This window comes from Corapipo altera, unplaced genomic scaffold, assembly GCF_003945725.1.
Source record: "Corapipo altera isolate COAL_440 unplaced genomic scaffold, ASM394572v1 0, whole genome shotgun sequence".
Classification (NCBI taxonomy): Eukaryota; Metazoa; Chordata; class Aves; order Passeriformes; family Pipridae; genus Corapipo; species Corapipo altera.
In genome coordinates this window covers 4,097,858-4,117,728 of record NW_020884872.1, presented here as the reverse complement: position 1 = coordinate 4,117,728, position 19,871 = coordinate 4,097,858, and the positions used below count along the sequence as shown (strand labels likewise).

The following is a 19,871-nucleotide window of genomic DNA, read 5'->3' as shown; positions in this document are numbered from 1 at the left end:
GATGTGGCCAAGGTTTACAAAATCCCAAAGGCAGGGGGTAAGGTGAAAGCAGAGATGGTTTTCACCAGAGCCCACAGTAACAAAATGTGCAAAAGCACACATTTCTTTACCCAAATGGATTGTGGAGGCAGACAGCTTCAGTGGGCTCAAAAAGGGACAAGACAGTACCCAGACAGGATTCCCATAAGCAGACACCACAGGGAACAGGCAGGGACAGACCCTCTGATGCCCGTAATCCCATTTCTGCAGCTGCTGAGGGCACACAAAGGACCCAAACTGCAGGGTAGGGAGAGATACTTGCTCCTGTGTGAAGTTCCATAGGGTATTTTGGCACCTTCCCACCCCAGGCTGATCCTGTAACACTGCCCATACGTGACACCACCATCCCATGGCTTTCTGGTGACAGCTCAAGCACAGGGGACAGCTGTGCCACAGCTCCTCACTGCTCCAGCTGGAGTCAGCATGGGAACATCTACACACTGGCCCTGAAATGTCCCACTCCTGCTGAGGAGCCACCTGGGCTCCAAAAATGATATTTTTTTACTTTACGGTGGTTTTTCTGAAAACCTTAGGAAGTTATGCACACAAAGAGCGCTCTGATTAAAAGTGTGACCTTAACATTGCAAATCAAACACTCTCAAGTTAAGAAACTCCAGGATTAAAGTTGTCTGGGCCTTCTTATTTCAGGGTGTTTTTCATGGAGGTAACAGATCAACAGTGCTTAGGGAACTTGAACTAAAACAGTGTTTTAGAGACTTGTGTGCTTAAAAACCAGGGTTCATTGCATGCTGATGCACTCTTTCCCTCCTTAGCTGGGGATCAAGCAGGGTTGGGTGACAGATAAGGAGCTCTCTGGTTTCATCTTGTGCTGGAAAGTGGGCAGGCAGCCAGTCACCAGCAGAATTAGCTATACCATCCATTCTAGCAGCTGGAAATTAGCCTGGGGAATTACACCCTGTCTCTACCTGCAAGATTCTGGGAAAGCTTTGTAAGGTGAAACAATCTTTCAGAGCCGTGGGTTTTGCAGGTCCATGAGCCTGACCTGCAGCCCTGGACCTGTCAAGCAGTTGGGGGACTGCTCAAAGTCACCACTGAGGATGTGAATCTCTGTGGCCCAACCATACAAGTTGTTAAAGGTAGCTTTAAGCACTCTGAAAAGCAAAATAAATTTAAAAAAAAAAAAAATTAAAACTGCCTCCAAGGTGTCTGAGAGTGGGCACACAATGGATTGATCTCAGTATCTCTGCAGCTCAGTTGCCCATCTGTGAAAGACGGAGAACCTCCCTCGCTTCCTGCAGTCTGTGTGAAGACAAATTGCTGCATGTTGATCCCCCAGGATTCACCTTAAGAGGTGATAAATAATTCTCTCTTCATTGAGAGGCTCAGCAGAGCACTGCACCATGCACTGAATGTGGAGGTCAAGACGGAACGTTGCTGGGGAGCTCCTTAGAGGGGCTCCATCATCCCTGGGCACCACATGGAAATGTGGTCCTTGGGACACAGCAGAGCTGGATTAGGTAATTAAAAGAGTTTATTAATCTTCACAGGCCCAAAGAGAGAAAACAAAGGTTGTTTCATTTAATTCCACCTTTGGAATTAATTCTAGCACTTCCTAACTTTTAGATAATTAACTTTTTAGTTGTTATTTAAAAATGTTGAAGTCATTTGTGTGCGCATCTCTAATGCCGTCCCAATGGATAGATGGGCAACTAGTGAGAACTACAAAGTGATTTAACAATGTAGGTACTTTTCCCCATCATTAAAGAAGTAAGAAAACAGGGTCTGCCATATCCCAGGCAGGGGTAAATGTTTCCTTCTAGGAAGAAAAGGTGAGGAGTGGCCAGGAGCAGGTTGCTGGGAAAGGTCACAGAGACCTTTCCATCCCTAGCAGGATGAAGAGCATGACAGCATGGATAACGTCAAGGAAAAAACAACAGTAGTTCAACAGCGTGCTGTGCAGTAATTTCAACAGTTCCAGTTTCTCTTCTCATCATTTATTTAAGACTGTGTCTAGACAGTGCATTACCATTCACAGAAATTATGACTAATGCCCTGAAAAGCAAAGATACCGGAATAATGTAAACACAGAAATCACCTAGAAGCCATTCAAATCCTTCTACGGTTTAAAATATTCACAGATTAACTTTGACAGGAGAAAGAGTCAAGGTGACCACATTATTTCATGGACAAGCCTGCCCAGAGTGCCCACCAGCAACGTGGTAAGGGCAGAGTGGAAATTCTGCAAGGTTTACAGGAGATGTACAGATTTGTTCCTTTTAGATGAAACAAACCCATCAACAGCTCTCAAGTCCAAAATATCCTTAGAGATGCCTCTAAAATACATAGAATTATGCTAGGGAAAAAGTATTTAAAGTGTTTCCAGGATGCTTTTTTTTTCCCCAGACAAGAAGATGGTCTTGATTTTCAGAGTTTCAAAACACCTGAGTTTCTTGTGCAAACTGTGATATCCACAATTAGCAAGTGACTCTTCCACATTTAGCTGGCACAGCTCTTTCCTTGCACTACAGAATTAAGAGGCCATTTTCTCTGATTGCCTCTCAGTCTTGTCGTTTAACTCATGCATGCACACACGAATGCACATGTGTGTATAACAAAAAGACCTTACTGAAGTAATTTTTCAACAATAATTAGACATACTGGAGATTTTCTCCACTGTGGAACTGGTATTTGGAAAATGTAGATGATCAACAATGGGTCCTTTGCCAGTCTGACAAGACTGCCTGGACACCCAGTAACCTGCAGGCCAAATTTTGCCCTGGCTGACACTCCACAACAGCCACAGAGCCAACCAATGGGAGGATACAGTAAATTAAGAATCATGTCTCTCTAATTATGCTTTAATTTCTCTTCTATAGCAAATAATTTTAGGAACAAGTAAAACACAACAACTGTGTTCTCATCTTTCTTTTAAAAGCACTTTCCTGCTAGACATGATATTCTACTACTGTTGAGAAAACACCTGGAAAAAAAATTGCTGGGAGGTTCTTTTTCCAAAGCTCTGAAGCAGCTTAAAAGTAGGATGAACACATTGTTCTTGACAGATCCCATGACAGGACATATGGCTCATACCCTCTCATGCCACGTTATATGATCTGGTGCAGGAGCAGGTTTGGGGACATTCCCACAGATCTGAGTCACTCAAGTCTCATGACCCAAAACAAGGGCCAGAGTTGCAATAGGACCTTTCCTTTGCAATCTGCTGTTGCAGTGTGTGACTGTGTAAATGCCCAGGTCCACACTGAAAGGGGAACATGGAGAAAATACGATGTCACGCTGAAAATGGGAGATCAAATTTTGTCCTGCAGAACTTTTCTGCATGACAGATTCAAGGAATCTCTTCCATCTACGTCTCAAGTTCTAATAAAACTGGGAATTTCTTGTTGACAACTGGTAGCCCTGATGTGAGAATGGGAACAAGCTTCCATCTTGATACAAAGATGGTTAAGTCTTCCTTAGAAGAAGCCTTGTTAACCCTCAGAAGTCAGATTAGATCCACCAAAAGGTTCACCAGTTTTCGTACCACCCCCAGAGTCATAGATAACCAAGGAGAAAATGGGCCCTAGTGTAGTTTTGATTGGAAAGCAGTTGGTACTGACTTGCCCTGAGGTCACAGGTTGTTTTAAACTTAAGCCAAAATTGGGTTTGCATTCTGTCTGGGAATAGATCCTGCTTCAAATCAAAGGAGATGTTATCCTAAGTGCATCCTGGATTACTTCTGAGAAGAAAGCTCTCCGTGTAAATGGAAACAGGCTCAGAACAGGCACTGCACCAGGCACAGGGGAGTTATTGCAGTTGGCCAGGGACATTGGCCTGAACCAGGACAGGTAAGTAAGGAGCCCCTGGGGGATAGCAAGGGGGTCCCTTCTTCAAGATCCCCTGGAATTTTAGTGGATTTGTGGCAAAGAGCAAGAATCAGGAGCTTTAGTCTTTCATATCTACTCCTTACCTTGTTGGACAAAGTTTACTCCACATTTTTGCAGACTCACTGGTTCCAGTGAACAGGAACTTATGTCCCCAGAAACGGATGAATACTCTTCCACAAGAAGCATTTATTTCAATTCCTAATCTGAACAAAACTTACCTAGAGAGCAGTAGAGACCAACTTGTTCATATCCCTCACAGCAATCTGTGAGAGTGATGGTTTCAGGGACTTCAATGCTACGATACTGGGTTTTATAGTACGTCCGGGGACACACCATCCACGGTATCCATCCTCCACAGGACGTGTTTCTCTCATAGGACTTTTGGTAGGCAACCATTTTAAGCACATTTTTGGTCAGGGTATAGTTGCACAGATGGTACCCTAGCAAAGAGAGGCCTTTTTCTGGAGAAGAAAAATAAAAACAGGGAAGAAAGGGATCAGCATTAACTTGTAACTCCGGAGCATCAGTTCCCTGCGAGTATCTAGTTGAAAACAGTGTTATGAGAAAGCAGTGACAGAACCAATACAGATGAATGATTTCCAGGAAAGCTGATGTTAGGAAGAACATCACTTCAAAAAACCAGACAGAAGAAAGAATTAGTAGTGACTGCTTGTCATAGGCATCACTTTGGTCATCAAAGGATGCAGATTGCCAGAAAAGTCAAAGAGTTCTTGGTGCCTTCAGGAACAAAGCATAAAAGGGCAATTTAACTCAAGAAAATGGAAAGGAAATTAGTATATGTTAATGGAAAATAGAACAAAATAGGCACTTCCAGGCCAGAGTCATCCAAGCACTTCTCATGTCCACTCCAGCCTCATGATGCCAAAGTGTTCATTGCTCTCCTCTGGCTATAAAGGGAATGAAGGGAACTCATGGGCAGATGAGTCACAATAAACGTCTGGAATAAGACATCCTTCAGACATCACTCCAGGCTAAAACTGCATACTCATAACATCATTGGGAAGGACTTTCAGGTATCTGACACAGAAGGTATTCATGGAGCTCCTGTGCTGCCTCTCTGCGTTTGTAGCAGACCTTGTTAGATCAGGGCTTGAGACCTGAAGTGGTTCATTGACTTCAGTATAAACAAAGCCAGTGATAAGGTCATTAACTACATCATTTCACACAGGTCTGGGAATGGGACTCATTTCCCAGAGTTCTGAAACCATTCGTGATGAGGAGTGAACTTGTTACATGTTTTACTTAAAACGTAAATACTTGAACATGAACGGGGATTAAAAAAAAACGACACCAAACAACACAGAGGAACATCAACAACAGCAGCAGATCCAGATGGAGTTTAAGAATTAGCAGTAAGCAACCTACAGTCATGTCACAGACATCAGGCTGGCTCCTAATGAGATATTAGAGAAGTCAGAGGGGCTGAGTCACTCTGTGTCCCATTTGGGAAACCGATCGGATAGAATTAAAATGCCTGCATCATCCTTCAGACAAAGCAAAAGAAACTTTAACAAGGATAAACATGAATTAGCTGCAGAGATTCAAATATAGCAGGGTTATTTTCTTTTCTGAGAGCTCTGAGGGCACCAGGGTCAGCCAACAGACAGACTGAAGCTAACACAGTATACACAAAAGACACACAATTAAAATATTTACAGCTTCTCTTATTTGTACACTGCTGCCTGAAAAGATGAAACACATAAAAACAATTCAGGAATTGTCAGGCTCTTGGGAATCTGTGCTTTTATCACTTTTAGCTTTCCAGCTAAACAAAAGACATATACAGAATTTGAACAGGACTGATGAAAAAGTTTTGGACAAGATGACCACAGGGACAGTCCAGAAGAAAACATGGCATAGATAGGGTACCTAAATATGGCCCCTGGGAGCCCAGCCCTGCTCTGCCCAACCCCTCTGTGCCTTCCTTCTGCAGCAAAAGGCAGAGTTTGACGCCGGGTTGTGCTACAGGGAGTCCATGTGGGAGCAAGAGAATTCCTGGCAGGCTCCAGGCAATCTGTGCTGCTGCTTAGAGCAGGTCAGCAGGAAAATATTGACAGTAAGGGTATAGCTGGAAATCCCACTCCCTGCTTCTTCCTCCTTCCCAGCCTCAAGTGTGGCACCTCTGGGTCCAGTCCCTGAAGCAAGATTCAGAGGCAGAGGCTGGAAGGTCTTCACATCCCTAAAAAGCACCAGGGCTTGTCCTTAAGAAGAGATTGAAAGGAAACAGTCACAAAGGCTAGGAAGACACCCAGACTGTCCCCAGCTGTGAGGCTGAAACCCACACCCAGCCTGGGCCAGGAGAGGACCCCAGTGGCCGGGATGGAGGTCTGACCAGGACTGGGAAAGCCCATTCCCAGTCATGGCTGGGCAGGAGGGAATGAAGTGAGCCAGGGAAAGCAAAGTGGCCTCCCTCCCCGGATAACTTTAGGATATCCATCTGGTAGAAATGAGAAAAGAAATCGAATGTGAGTTCTGGGGCAGGAATCAGAGATCTGATTTTTATGCTACTTTTTATCCGATGCATTTGATGGATTAACACTTCACATGAGGCACAAGTGCCTGATAAGAAACAGGGAGTTGTGACTGCATTTTAGAAAACATTCCCTTGCCATGTGTTAAGAGTGCTCCAAGAATACTTATCCCTGCAAATGCTTCTAGGCTTGTAGGTATGGGGGGGGGGGGGGGGGGGGAATAAATCTTGTTTCGACTTTATTGCCTTTTTTTTTTTTTCTTCATTAGTTTGGGACCTGAAAGGCTAAATAACCAGAGTGGATTGGAGAGAACACTTAAATCACTGTGGTTATAACCTTTCTCTAGAAAAAGGGCATAAGCATCTATTGGTGACCAGGGAAAGTAGAAAGAGCGGGACAAATTTTATTCTATGAAAATAAGAAAAAAACCCCAAACACCTCATGTATTAGGGAACCAGACTGTTATTGTGTTAGAGGAGAGTAGGAAGAAGACTTCTGCCTTGTTCCTCATCCCTGTGATCCCTCCATTTCCACAGAGCACAGGTATAGCATGGTCGGAGCAAAGCAGGGAGTGGAAGAGAACAGCTGAGGAAGGAGAGCACAGAGGATTCCCGTTGTCCATGCAGAGCTGAGGCTGCAGTGAGGACATAGCACTGGAAAGCTAAAAATTCCAGTGTCAGCTGAGCTGGCTTAGTCTCTACAGCAATGTGCAACATAAACACAGGTATGAAACTGAGAATAAAATGGTGTAGAATTAGACACAGTTTATAATTAGAAGTCACAGCTGTCAGAGCAGATATGAAATCATATTTCATATTTAAACATTGATACTAGGTATTTATATATGTGTGTATGTGTGTGTGTGTATATATATACACTAGATATAGAATGAGGTTGCTAAAATCAAAAGAGAAGGTTTGAGATATGGTTCTGGTGGTACAAAAAGATGCCCTTATTGGAAGAGTTTGGGCTGAAGGTGGTAGGGAAAGTTGCAGCACGACCAACTTTGGCATCATCCATCACTTCCATACAGTTTAAAACAAGCTTTGACACTCAGAGAGTTCAATTATTTGCTGACAGCAGTTTGCTGCTGAGCAATGTGGCTTGGATCAATCTGGGCTCTTTAGCAAATTGGCTTTCTGCTCTCATTGCTCCCATCTATGGGATTATGGCACAGTCAAATGGAATTAAAATGCACTGGCTGCTGTTTCCAGAGACTCAGAGCTGAACTCAATCCCAAAGCAGGAGAAGGCAGACACCTGATGTCAGTAGGGCTGTGTTACACTTATCATCTCTGGCCTTCAGTTTTGTGTCTCAGAAACCACCAGCTTTCAGCACTGTCAGGAAGAGCATTAATTTTTTTACATTAAGCAAGAGCAGAAACAATTAAAGCAAATATTTTATTAATAGAAGAAATAAAGCCTGGAAGAAAAGGCTGCATAGGAGCAGGCTGCTTATAACTCAAGGTCAAACCCAGATCAGAACTGAAACCAGGGTCAAAAAACAGCAATAAAGAATGCTTGATAGCATTTATGACACAGATACAGCTGCAGTTCTCGAAACTTCACTGCTCAAGCGCCAGAAAAGCCACTGTGAGCTGGGATCTGCAAAATTTTTTCTTGCTGGAGAACAGCAAGAGCCAAAAACAAGCCCTTTTCTTATCTTGATGTAACCTCAGAAGTCATCTGTTAGAAAAGGTTCCCAGAGGGCAGATTCAAGCTAAGCTTTAAAAGGCAAAGGCTCCAAAACAAGAAGAAAAATGGATTAAGAGCTTGATTTTTCTGCGTATTCCAAATTCCTTTTAAAGTCAACACGATTTACTTTAAATTGTATTAGAATGGGGGTTCTGCTGGCCCCTAACCTGTAAAAGCCTTTTTTTCAGCTGTGACTTGGACAGAATAACAGAAAAGTCTGCAGGGTTCTAAGAAATATGGTTTATATTTAACTGAGACTCACTAAACCACTTAAGCAAAAATATGCAACAAAAAGCAGCCAAAAATCACGATCTTTTCTCATCTAAATAAATCAAACAAGAAATGAAGAGCAAATTAGGAGTTCACTTAGCAGTTACAACCTAACAACTGGGTTAGGTTTTTCCAAATTACATCCCGTACCACAGATGAAAGTTAAGCATGTCTTCTATTCAATTTTATAATTTGCTTCATTTTATGCATCTCTAGGAGTTTGCCAGGTACATTACTACCTCATTTCCTCTGAAAGTTTATTTTAAAGACAACTTTCATAAAAATTTGCACATTATTGAAGACAAAGCAGGAATTCTACTCATTCATCTCTGGCACAAAGGGAAGGATTTTGCCTGGGGATGAAGATTAGGGGACAAAGGTTGTATTTTCGCTGGGTTAGATTTCCTTTGTTTAATTATCAATCAGGGATTCTTAAATGGTCGCTGAGACATTGCCAGCTCGCCAGAGAGTGGCCACCTTGGCTGGTTTATTTCAAATAAAGAGCCATCTCACCTCCAAACTAAGCTGTCCATATAACAGCTGTGGTCCTCTGACCAGTTTTTGCATCACTCACCTGTAATCTCATCCCCACTTCCCTGCTGCGTGGTTGCCCAGAGGATGAGAACAGAAATAAGAGTGATCCCAGCCATTGTAGGGTCCATCCTGGATAAATCCTTCTTATGGCTTTGTTTCCAAGGCTTTTGGATTAGGGAAAAAGGTGCTCTGTTCTGTTCCTTTTTGCAGGTGGGTGATAACTCCTGGCAACAGAAACAAAGAGCATCCAGGGGGAATTTTGCCGGTTCTCTCTCCTTCACGCTCTCCCCAGGGAACCTGCCTCTTCTGCCTGTTCAGCTTGGCTCCCCCTCAGCCTGGCTTTGAGAAAAAGGCATTTCAAAACTGCTGGTTTAGTCCATGTTTATCCTTCAGAGCACTTAATCCCTCTCACACTTTGGACACCCAACAGGACTGACATACCTCAAACATCAGATATATGTACCTGGAATTTAGATTCTGTCCACACTTCAGGTGATTCTACTTTGAAGGTCTTTGATTCTGTACCTTGAAAACAAACTAAGAGTGAAATAAAATGTCTATGTCAGTGTTTATTCCTGAATTTCAGCTGTTTCACCAGTTGCTCTCATTGTGCTCCTTATTTCACTGCAATTTCAGCATCCCATAAACCAGAGCAGTGCCAGGCAATCAAGGGCCTTATTAAGCAGGGCATGAATCAGATTTCAGAAACCAAAATCCTTTTCTTTTTGTTGTGTAAATCCTGAAGGCACATTCCCAAGAGAGATGTGCCTCCAGCTTTACAACACAGGACAGTAACTTCAGTGCAGTGTCACTTGGCTGACGCAAAGAAAAGGAGTAAACACAGGATGATATTTTTGGAGGAGCCGACACTGAAGTATGGAAAAATCACAGGTACAAATCTTGGAGCTGAGGCAATGTGTGAAGAGCAGCACTTAAATACATATCCCAGTATTGCAGACAATTTTATGAGGATGAAAGAGCCAGGTGTGAGAGGTCTGGAATCACAGACTCTCGTTTGTGTACGTTCAGAATATCAATAATATCACTTTTGTAAAACACTGCTGCGCCATCACTGTGTTGACACTCAAGAAGTAGGAGAGCTGAGGCCCTGCAGAACATGTGGTGCCAACAGAGGAGTCTCAGGATGGTTCCAATCATCTGTCAGAGGGCACAGCCAGAGCTCTGTGTAGCATTAAGGCACTTGTGAGCTGTTCTTCTGGCTTGGAAAATCAAATATCAAGCTCATCAAGGGGTTAAAAAGAAAAAAAGGAAGAAGAAGAATAAAGGAAAATTAACTTTGCACAGAAATTTTCTTTAAAAAATGGGAAAATGGCTACTGGAGAATATTTCAATCAAAAACAAAAAAAAAGAGCTACAAAAAAATAAAACAGAACAAAATAAACAAAACAAAACAGAATAAATAAACCAAAACACAACAACCAAGCAAATAAACTAATCCCCAAAAAACCCAAAAAAACCCCCAAACCAACCAAACAAAAAAACTCAAACCAAACCAAAATTAAAAACAACAACAAAAAAAACCAACCAACCAAAACCAAACCAAACAAAAGCAAACCAAAAAAAACCAAATATATTTTGGTATGGAAACATTTCTGCTCTGTCAAAGGAGAATGTTCATCTTAGCTCTCCTTTTCCTGCATGCACCAGGATATCTTGCCAGGCTATATTCCAACATGCACCTCTTACATCTCCTGTCTGCACAGGACTCTGGCTGTAGGCTGTACAGAAGATGCCATCTGACTTAAAACCCCCACTAACAGATAAATAATTATAAAAATGAGGACTCGAGTCAGTGAAATTCAGTGTTCAAATAGAAATAATTCTCTTCATGATCTAGTGGGGTTTTTTTCAACAATCTAAATTTTTCTGGAAAAAAATCTTGATTTAAATTTTTCAGTTAGCGCTCACAAAAAAAAAAAAAAAAAAAAAAGGCCTTTAGCCCTTAGAAATTACTTGGCACCTTCTGTAAGAAGCATGTGTCCTGGCCAATTTCAGATAGAGGTAATGCCAGGTTGGCATCTGAGTTGTATTGCATCTGGAGTCTCCCACTTACAGTCCCAAATTGCTGGATAGGGTTGCCATATGTCTTAAGCAGTTGCTGCTTTCCAGAGTTAGTTCTAAAACAAATTTTATCACATTCATCACCGAGGATTTCTGTGACTGAAGTGTGACGTTCCAAATTGCAGTAAAAGATGAACATCCCCGTTCTGAAAGACTCAAGTTTGCCTGTTCATCCTTAGGACTGAAAAAACACGGACAGAACTTTGCATATTCACAGCTCAGTCTTATGGCTGGCAGCTGTAGCAGCCAGTTCAGGGAGAGGCAACCAACGGGGAGTTGCAACTTCATTGCAGTAGTGAATGAAACAGTTCCTAAACACAGAACATGCAGAACCCCCTTCTCCAACAAAAATTTCGTTAAAGTCAGTGGGTGTTTAATCCAAGCGAGAAATGGATACAGAAGTCACCTGAATTTCTTCACCTAAAGGGCTGTTAAACATCAGAAGGGGCTGCCCAGGGAGGTGGCGGAGTCCCCACCCCAGAGGTGTCCAAGGAAGGGCTGGACGTGGCACTCAGGGCTCTGGGCTGGGGGACAAGGTGGGCATCGGGCACAGGGTGGACTCGATGATCTTAGAGGGCTTTTCCAAAATAAATGATTCTGTGAAAATTTTCTCAATCCTGCTTCGGTGGTGAGGAAGGACAATGGAGGGAGGAATGGAGAAGATGTTCAGAGGAAAAAAAGCCCTGGCTGTGTGGTGCTGGAAGTGAGCTGGACTCCACTCTGGAAGGAGCTCATCACAGTCTTCCTGGCACAGTCATCCTGAACTGATCAGTTCTCCTGGCTCTGTTGGTTTTTTTACTTGCTGCAGTTAGGTTTGCAATGTCTGGATTGATCTAAAGTTTGCAATTTATACAAGGAAGGGCTGTGCCAATAAAAGCCACATCAAAATCCATTTGTGGATAAATTACAGGATCAAGAAGAAGATTTTTAGAGATGGGATTTGACTCTCCTGGAGTGTACTATCAGTAATTGAAATATTGTGGTTGACAGCTTTCTCATCATACTTTTTAGGCATTTATTTCTTTAGACAGATTCACTTTTGATTTAATTAGTCACTTAGAAGATCTGGATCTTCTTTAGACAAGGGTTTGACACAGAAAGGTCAGTTGTTGGAACATTTCTTTCTTGCTTTGTATTATTTTGCCTATAAAGTAATCACTATTTCGGATCCAGAAAATGTTCATGACATTTCAGGGCAGACTGATCTGCATGAGGGAAACAGGACTATGGATTTGAGCTAACTGGGAATATAACAAAAACTTGTCTGTGCTTCAGAAGCCAGCTTGTCTTCCTATAGGTGTACAGGACCTAAAGCTTGAGAACCATTAAATCAATTAACATAGAATCAGAGAAACATGGAATCATAGAATGGTTTGGGTTGGAAGGGACCTTAAAGATCATCCAGTCCCGCTCCTCTGCCATGGGCAGGGCCACCTTCCACTATCCCAGGTTGCTCCAAGCCCCATCCAACCTGGCCTTGAACACTTCCAGGGATGGGGCAGCCACAGCTTCTCTTGGGCAGCCTGGGCCAGGGCCTCACCACCCTCACAGTGAAGAATTTCTTTCTAATATCTAACCTAAACCTGCCCTTCTTCTGTTTAAAAACATTGCCCTTTGTCCTGTCACTATTTGGTCATATAAATAGTCCCCCTCCCTCCTTTTTATAAACCCCCTTCAGGCACTGGAAAGGGCTTTCAGGTCTCCCCAAACCCTTCTCTTCTCCAGGCTGAACAGCCCTACTTTTCTCAGCCTGTCTTCATAGGAGGGGTGTTCCATCCCCCTGATCATCTTCATGGCCAACTTTGGACCCACTCCAACAGCTCCACATCTTGCTTATGTTGTGGACCCCAGAGCTGGAGGCAGCAGTGCAGGTGGGGTGTCACTAGGGCAGAGGGCAGAATCACCTCCCTCAACCTGCAGGTCACTCAAAAACCCCTCAAAACAAGCTGTCAGTAAGTTTCTCCCAGATACCTCACCCAGGCTCCCACAATTTCAGTCTGATTACAGCCTGTCAACCTGACAAAGCCCAGGCTGTGGCCACAGCAGACTGTGGGAATAGATGGAGGTGCCACCAATCCTGAGGATCTGACCGTGGAAATGAACCAATCCAGGTCAGGAAGGTAAAGGCAAAACCCTGCTGCCAATGAAGGTGACAGGAAATTCGTATGAGACTTGGTTTCCATCTGATTTCTGCCTCCTGACTGCATTCCCTGATGCCTGTGGCTCCCAGTGAATTTTGTCTCAGGCAGTCTTGAAAACCGCTCCAGCTGTGACATTTCAGATGTTTAGCAAGGGCTGAGCTCACGTCAGTCTTTCCCTCAGTGGGGTAGTGCTAAGGTTTCTTTCCTCTTCTACATTCCTGATCTTTGTGAATCCTACAGAAACTTGATTGTCTGAGCCTTCAGCTGATCTGTCAAAACTGGCTTAAATCAGTCAGCAGGGCCAAAAGGTGTTAGAAGAGAGGAATAGGCTGACTCAGCCTGAAGTGATCTTTTTGCAGCCAAATACAAAACAAAATAAATCATTCCTGCCATTAGGATACAAACTTATTCCCGATTCTGAAAATGAATCTATGCTGATTCTATGATTCTAATGGACACCTCAATGTCTACTCCCTGCAGAGAATGGAACTTCTCAGAAACCTTAACTATTCGGTTCTCAGAGTTAAAATGCCAGTCAATGATTCCAGGGACTTGAGTTCCCTGGCGCTGCCACAGACCTCTTGTGCAGCCACAGGTGAGTTACAGGGGTGGAATTTGGCCCTGCAATGAAGCCACGGGGATGGGAGGGGGCAGAAATCTCAGTGTTTCAGACCTTGTAAGAGTCACAGCTACAGTACTAATAAATATACTTTTGCTTATGTTACTTGAGAAAAAAGAGAGAAGAGAAAAAGCACTGGTTTGCCACTGTATCCTAGGCCGATGTTAGGATGCACAACAACTAAACTGGTCATTTTTTGAAGGGGTCCTTGTTTCCCTGAGCTCCAGACACATATCCAAAAAGTGGAATAGTAGCACTTGTGTTTTTCACTGATGCACTTCAGAGAAAAATGCATTAAAATTAGGGGGCACAAGCAAACGACAGTAAAAAATCCACTTACAGCCCTAGGAGCTCATTAGCTGAGCTGTGCGAGCAGAACAGTCCCTGACAGTATCCAGTGATTTGTTCTGTCTCACCAACAAACCGTTCCTCAGGAAAATCTTTGGGTTTTGTTCTTTCCCCGAACACTCACAAACTGTTTTAAAGTGACTCATGAGGAAAAAGTTCTCATTCGTAACGGGAGGAAAAAATATGAGTCAGGCGGAGGTCATGCTGAACCTCTGCTGGCCCTGCTGCTCCGATGGGGAGCTGGTTGTGCAATCCCAGCACAGAGAAGCTCTTGTTTGCTCCAGGGCTTTGACAGCAGGGTCCCATTCCCAACACACAAGCTGGGTACCAGATGAGACTCAATCACACCTCATCCAGGATTTAGCAGCGCCGCAGGGGAGTAAATCCCATCTGAGACATTTCACAAAGTTCTTCCTGGTTTTAACTCTAAACCCAGGCAGTTTTGAAGGAAAGCAGCCTGGGCAAACCTTTACTATAGAGGTTTACCTGGGAGAAAAGTCAGAGGGTCTCCTGCTTAGCATCTGCCCATGGGTTACACCGACCTCACACTTCCTTGCTGACCCAATGTCACGAGGCTCAAGAACAGCAACGTCTTGCAAACACCAGCCCACAGATTTGGCCCTGCTTCACTGGCTTGTGCCTGTGCTGCTCCCTGTAACCCATTTTTGGCTGAAGGTACTTGCTGCTCCTTTTGGAAAAAGGATGACTTCACATTTTTTATCTCTCCTAAACCCATCCAACATACAGTTGAGATACGAATGGGAAGGACAAAAGACTGTGCAGGCAACTGGCACTTCCCTTTGTGAATCCATCTCTTGCACACGGATGAAAAACCCACCTCTAGTAACCAGATTTGAAGCACAAGATAAACCAAACAAAACACACTTTTCACAGTTAGTCAACATAAGATTTAGCCCTCACTTTCAGCTAAGAGTTACAGAGATACACACACAGACCGGAGTACATGGTTCTGATGAGAGATTTGTCTACATTGTTGCAGAAACAAATCTACAGTCCAAACCCCAGAAAAGTATTTCACAATTTGTGTAAGATCTTTTATCAGTGCATTAAATTTAAATGCTTACTGGAAGCTTCTCACTTTAAAGGACCTAAAGGCACGTTGTTTCTGTGGGCTCCTGAGCCAGCTCAAATGAATACAGAGCAGCTCATGAAGGAGGAGGAGCCTTTCCAAGCAGAAACACTGGACTAAGGGAACATCCAGTATGGAAAAAGTATGGGATGGCACCTCTCTCCGACTGTGTGAATACTTAGTGAGGAATCAGTAAAGGTTTGCAAAAACCCAGCACATTTTAACCTGGTTAGAGGGTACAAACACTTCAGCAGGTTTGTTTAGAAGAAGGAACAAAGTAAAGTGTTCTGGGGAGGTGTTTTGTTTCTTTTTTCCTCTCCATTAATACCTTTAATCGTGATCGACCCAGAACAAACACTGGATTGCTAAGTACAAAGGAGGCAAGGAGCTTTTTAAGTGGGCAGAAAAACAACAGATGACTAAAGCAACAAATGATTAAAGACGATACGAAACGATAGTTCGGGGTGCAGGGAAGCTTGTGCTGCAAGAAAAAGAATAAGAGTTTTAATCTTTCTGCCAGAATGGTAATGACTAGACAAGTTATGAGCTCAAATCTCTGAGGAATTCTGCACAAACAGAAAATTCACCAGTGATCTCACTGCGTACAGTGAGGAAATGCTTTCCTTTTTTCTTTTTTTTTTTTTTTTAAAGAAAGCTCTGGCCTGCTGTGCATCATAAATGCTGTTTCAAAATTATTTCTGTTTTGAGATTGATTATAAATCATCTGTGTGATGAAAATCAAGGGATCTCTCGGTTTTCCACGCCTTTGCTCACACCCTTCCCCCAAATAAAGATTGCAAACTACTTGTAAGAACCCCTGCACCAGGTGTCTGTCAGAAACAAGCCAAGCCTGAACAAACATCCAGCCTTGCCCAGAAGGCACTGCCAGGCTAATCCACCCCCAGAATTACTCAGCAGCAGGAGGCTACTCCAATCCTGCTCTGACTCTGCATTTTGACACGTACAAATTCGCCTTGGCTTCGCCCACCGAGTGACTTCTGTCATCCAAAGCATCTGTCGAGTTGAAGCTTTTGCTTAAACAGAGGAGGGCAGAGCTCCAGCTTGCACAGTGTTTTCCAGCACACCAGCAGGACTTATCCCACCAGTACCTGTGAATTAAGTAATAGGAGAGGGGAAGTCTAATATTAGCCCCCAGCTGTCCCACAAGGGGGGCACCTCACTGGACCTTGCAGGCAGAAGGAATCCTCCAGCTTCAGAACATGATTTTTTCGTTATGCTGGAGAAGAACCAGGCTCTGTCTCTGAGGAATTTCTCAGCACTGATATTTCCACTTCTGATGCCAGGAAAAGTGCTGCTCTTTCTACACCCTCTCCCTACGTGCAGCCCCTGCCTCAGTGAGACAGCACTGTCGGAATCTCCAGGTACTCAGGAAAAGAGAATCATTCCCACCTCCCAACAGCATCAACTGCTGATACAAACACTGGCAGTTTCTTTCTGATGCCACAGTGCTGAAAGGAGAAATTGAAACGCAAATGCTTTGGAATAAAGATTATATATTGCATCACTGGCTTGGTAATCCATAAGAGAAATGATCGATCACCTTCTTTGCAAACCTGATGAGGAAAAAGGAGGGAGAGCCTGGCAGGGAGGTTCAATGTTTGGATTGCAAAGAGATATCACACCAGGTTTTGGCATTCTCAGGTGAAGAGGAATACGTGGCCATGCACTGTAAAAAAGGAGGAAAACCATTGTCTTGATTTTTTCCTCTCCTTCCAGTCTTCAGACCACAAAAACCCCAACTAAAATTATCTCACTCTATTTAACTAAAAAAAAACCCCACCACAACAAAACATATTTTGCCAGATATTGAGAGCTGATATTTAAAGCTCAAAAGGAGATGCTTTTCAAAATGTTTATTGGCTTGTGAAAACAGTGGGTTATTTACTGAATCTGTTCTGCACCCTTCATTAGCACAAATGCCAGTAGGGAAACTTCCTGCATGCTTTCTCCCATGCTGACCCTCTGCATGAGAAAAAATCCCCAGTGAAAATAGATTTTAATTCCCTCCTTGAAATCAAACATCTGGCTTTGGTTAAGGAGGCACATAACCCTGTCCTTTGTGATATTTGGAATGCAAAAGCTCTGAGACAGAAAGGGTTTTCTTTGTTATTTGCAGCTGAAAAAGATATGAATTTCAGTTTATGGATACAATAATGGTAATGCTACCACTGCAGAATGATGAGAACATGGGGTTTGTCATCATTAGCATTCACTTATTGCTAAAATGCCAAGTATAAATATCAGCACACATATTCCATCACTCTCCATCCTTGCAATTAATTTCTATCATGTTCTAAAAACTACTCAATATTATCCTATGTGAGAAATGGAGCTCACAAACCAATCTAATGCTTCAAATTCCCATGGAAGGGTGGGAGTCCAGGGTGTGTCAGCCTTCCCCAAAAGGCAGCACTGCTGATATAATTATGTGCATCAGTAAAATCAGTTCAATGAGAGATAAGAGAATGTGTGTGCATGTCTTAAAAAGTGGGAGGCAAATGAAATAAGGTAGTCTCTAACATATTTTTGCTTGGTTCACTGTTCTTTTCTTTTCAGAGATCTCATGGGATGGATGGACTGGGCCCCACTGGCAAAGTCACAGAAGGGTTTAGGACAGTCTACAAAACTTCCATGCCTTAGCTGCAATAATAAGAAATTTCAGCAAGAAAGCTAAAGCTCAGCTGATGACAAGAGTAGATGAATGCTTTGCCTATATGCCCCTGTTTCTAAGCAAGAGGAAAAACATTGAAGGGCAACATCACTCCCTGCTTGGAAAAGATCTGGTTTTGACAGACCTTGTCCTTCCAGAAGCAAGAGGGACAAGAACACTTAACGCAACTTTAGGCACTGGAAAAGTTCACATGATGAGCCCCAAGGGCTTATAAACAGCAGCAGATGGGTAGAACCTTAATCATCAGTCTGAGAAAATCACCCTGATGTCAGTGTTGGAATTTGAGGCTTCCTCAGGATGTGGTGAGCACGTTCCCTTACCAGCAAGGTGGGAACCTCATGCTGTGGAAGGACACAGAAAAGTACCCTCATGGTAACAAATATATCTCTATGGATAACAAGGGTCCAGTAAGAAAGGATTTACCGTATGATCCGCAACTAAAGCAGCATTTCCACATCAAAAATGGCATGGCTGAGGCAGTTTTGCACTCTGAAGAGCTGCAGCAAGTGCCAGGAAGCAGCCGAACGCTCAGCAAATTACCTGGAGTTTAATTTGGAACAAAGGGTGATGCGCACCTGGAAAAATGGGCTCTGAGTAATTCTCTGATCCTTGAGGCAGAGAAAAGAAGGATTAGTCAGAACAGTTTTGCTTGCAAGGTGCTGCCGAAACACTGAGACAAAGGTGGCAAAGGCAAATTCCACCAGTACTGGTGTTCCCTTTCCTTTTGCTGAGCCAAGTACAAAAATGGGAAGTTCAACCTCTTTTTTTAAAAGCGAACATCTAAATTTTGAAGAGTCATCTGCCTACATTATGCAACTGCTTAGTCCCTAACAAAACGGGCTGATTTTCAGCCTAGAGTTGTCTAAAAATAGATTTGAGAGGGCTGTTTTCCCAAAAGGGTAAGGGTTATGCACATAGCTCAGTGTCCACTTCAAAAATCTCTTCCGCATTCCTACAAAGAGCACTAAAGATTATCTAAACAGAAAGGTCTTTTTCATCTAATTTACTTTTGGGTCCTCTTCTGTCTTTCCCCTTTTACATTTCTATCAGTCTGAATACTGAATGCAGATGAATCTTTTGCTTGGGTTTGTTCCTTAACACGCCTCTGCCACCATATAAATTTATTTTTATATACATACTTGTCTATATTCATACACAAATATGCTTTGTATATATCAACAAATACATTCAGGTACAAAAAAGCATATATAAGTGTATAAACATACTCGTGCTCATGCAAAGATACAACTATTGCAAGTGGAATTGTATTTGATTCAACACTGTTAATATTTAAATTAAAAGTGATGGAACTGTATAAGCCTGTTGAGACTTGATCTTGAAAAACCCATTTTTCAACCATGATTATTTCACGCTTTAAGCATCACAATTTAGACAGAAAGCAAATGTGACAAGGAAGGAACAGTTCTGGTACAGGTAGATGAGGCAAAGGATTAAAAAAAAAAAAAGAAAGAAATAGAAGTAGCTTGCAACTGTGTGCAATCAGTGAGGAGAGAAATGCTCCCTACACATTGGGTGCTTGAGCTCGATGTTGTAAACACCCTCCAGAAGCTTTTATCCATCAGTTTAGTTTAAGCCTCTATCCTTAACAAGTCTTTACATGTGCACCGTAAAGGTAAGTCCCACAGCACCTTATTAACTTGTTTATTCCTTCCAGCCCTCTGCATTCAAGCTAAATCACATTACGCAGTTAGCTGCTATGAAAACAACCAAAACTTATTTTGTTTTCCCCTGTTTAAGGATCAGTTCAAAATCTATTCCCTTCAAAAAGCATTTGATAGCCTGAGTTAGGATCAGTTTGATGTCTGATTTACTTTTCCTGTGCTATGAAAAGAAGCTGCTGCTGAGATTATGCTTAAAACCATCAAGATGCTGCAAAGAAAATATGTGACTCAAACAGTGAATTTTGAGGATTTGGACAACTTTGTCACCTTTCCTAGAGGAACAAAAGAATTCAGTATTTTTAGGAGGTAGGAGTGACAGGGCGCTCTTGACATGCCACAGAGT

General features: G+C 42.8%; 1 protein-coding gene across 1 annotated transcript in view; it reads right to left on the bottom strand.

The window, feature by feature from the left end:
- The window catches only part of UMODL1 (uromodulin like 1), a 73,287-nt gene that overhangs the window by 43,900 nt on the left and 9,516 nt on the right, over positions 1–19,871 (bottom strand). Inside the window, exon 2 of the mRNA XM_027638837.1 lies at positions 4,103–4,345. Coding sequence (XP_027494638.1) covers positions 4,103–4,280 — 178 coding nt within the window. The 5' untranslated portion in view covers positions 4,281–4,345. The remainder of the gene's footprint in view (positions 1–4,102; positions 4,346–19,871) is intronic.